General features: G+C 43.1%; 1 protein-coding gene across 1 annotated transcript; it reads right to left on the bottom strand.

The window, feature by feature from the left end:
* Window positions 1-912: 912 nt before the first annotated feature.
* On the bottom strand, window positions 913-1354 carry LOC100960596 (ubiquitin-like). Its single transcript, XM_012806417.2, has one exon. It carries the CDS (start codon window positions 1286-1288, stop codon window positions 1055-1057), a length of 234 nt encoding a protein of 77 aa, XP_012661871.1. The 5' UTR covers window positions 1289-1354; the 3' UTR covers window positions 913-1054.
* Between the last annotated feature and the right edge of the window lie 716 nt (window positions 1355-2070).

Genomic DNA, 2070 nt, shown 5'->3' with positions numbered 1-2070 from the left:
AACCATAGGAAATTCAACAAAGCATTTTCAACCCTCTGAGCCTTCATGGAAGACAAAGAGCCACACAGCTTTCTCCAGTTAATACAGCAGTAGCGCAGGTGAGCTCTCCCCCTATTTAGAATATTTATACTTATTCATATATGGGAAAGGGGTATAAGAAGGAAATATAGTTACAAGCATTTGAAATCTATCCAAGAAATGAGTAGTGACCTTGAAACTCTGATTTGGCAATGCATTATGAACTAATTGGATTACAAATCATTCCTCATTCAAAGTTTAAAAAATTCCTGTTGACGGTCATTTAGATTGTTTCTATCATTTCAAATCGTGTTGTTATGAACATTCTTGTAATGTGTCCTTGTGTACAGCAGCAAGAATTTATAGGGTATTTACTTAGGATTGGAATGTCAAAGGGTATGTATGTGATCAACTTTGTGAAATAGTGCTATCTTGCTCTCCAGAGTGATTATACTGTTTACAACCTGTACTAGCAATGAATGAGAATTTTTGGTGTTCTTTGTCATCACCAACAGTTGATATTTTCAGACTTTTTGATTTTTGCTTCTCTGATGTGTATAAAATGGTATCTTATCATAGTTTCAATTTGATTAATGTACTGTTGACATATATATTTTTTTGAGACAGAACCTCAAGCTGTCACCCTGGGTAGAGTGCTGTGGCATCACAGTTCGCAGAAACCTCCAACTCCTGGGCTCAAACCATTCTCCTGCCTCCACCTCCCAAGTAGCTGGGATTATAGGTGCCCACCACTACACCCGGCTATTTTTTGGTTGTAGCCATCATTGTTGTTTGGGGGGCGTGGGCTAGATTTGAACTCGCCAGCTCAGGTGTATGTGGCTGGCACCTTTGTGCCACAGGCACCGAGCCTACTATTGATCTTTTTTTTTTTTTTACCATGCAACAAAACTTTCATTAACATTTTGAACAGGTTCAGCTGTTACTGAAACTGGCAATTTCTAAACTTAAATTGGGGCAAATGGCTATAGTGCAGAGTAATGCCATCACTGGGCACTGTGAATGTAAGACTGAAGAATTAACAGCCACCCCTCAGACGGAGGACCAGGTGTAGGGTTGACTCTTTCTGGATATTGTAGTCAGAAAGAGTACCACCATCTTCAAACTGCTTGCCAGCAAAGATGAGCCTCTGCTGGTCAGGAGGGATACCTTCTTTATCTTGGATCTTGGCCTTCACATTCTCGATGGTGTCACTGGGCTCCACCTCCAGGGTGATGGTCTTGCCAGTCAGGCTTTTTATGAAGATTTGCATTTTGACCTGTTGGCAAATGCGAAGACGCTACAAAGGTTTGATCACGTTTGACCGCTTAACGCTCACGAACAGCCTCTCGGAAAATCCAGTTGCTACTGAATCGATCTTTTTTTGTTTTGATACAGAGCCTCAAGCTATCCCCCTGGGTAGAGTGATGTGGCATCACAGCTCACAGCAACCTCCAACTCCTGGGCCCAAGCGAGTCTCCTGCCTCAGCCTCCCAAGCAGCTAGGACCACAGGCGCCCGCCACAACACCCGGCCACCTCTTTGGTTGCAGCCGTCACTGTCGTTTTGGCAGGCCCGGGCTGGATTCGAACCCGCCACCTTAGGTGTATGTGGCTGGCGCCCTAGCCACCTGAGCCACAGGCGCCGAGCCTATTGATCTTTTTATATGTTTATTGACCATATATTTTTCTTCTGTGAAGTGCTGATTCATGACTTTTATGCAGTTTTTATTGATTTGTTTCTCTTTTTTTAAATTCATTTGTAGCAGCCAGTCCTTTTATATAACTCATTATTCAAATACCCCCCCTTTTGTTATATTTGTTGCAGACATGTACTGAATCTGTGGCTGGGATGTTTTTCTTTGTCAGTAGTGTCTTTGGTCATATGGAAGCCTTTCAATTTAAAGTTGTCAAGTTTATTGATCTACTGTTAGCTAAGACTATGTTATTGGGGGCGGCACATGTTGCTCAGTGGGTAGGGTGCCGGCCACATACACCCAGGCTGGTGGGTTCGAACCCAGCTGGGCCAGCTAAACAACAATGACATCTGCAACCAA

The sequence above is a fragment of the Otolemur garnettii genome, unplaced genomic scaffold (assembly GCF_000181295.1).
Source record: "Otolemur garnettii isolate 467f Iridium unplaced genomic scaffold, OtoGar3 scaffold00051, whole genome shotgun sequence".
In the NCBI taxonomy this organism is placed as follows: domain Eukaryota; kingdom Metazoa; phylum Chordata; class Mammalia; order Primates; family Galagidae; genus Otolemur; species Otolemur garnettii.
The sequence above is the reverse complement of the archived record's forward strand: the minus strand, read 5'-3'. Positions and strand labels throughout refer to the sequence as shown.

Excerpts from the sequence above, each read along its gene's own strand:
- LOC100960596 (XM_012806417.2), bottom strand. The coding sequence starts at position 1,288 with ATGCAAATCTTCATAAAAAGCCTGACTGGCAAGACCATCACCCTGGAG.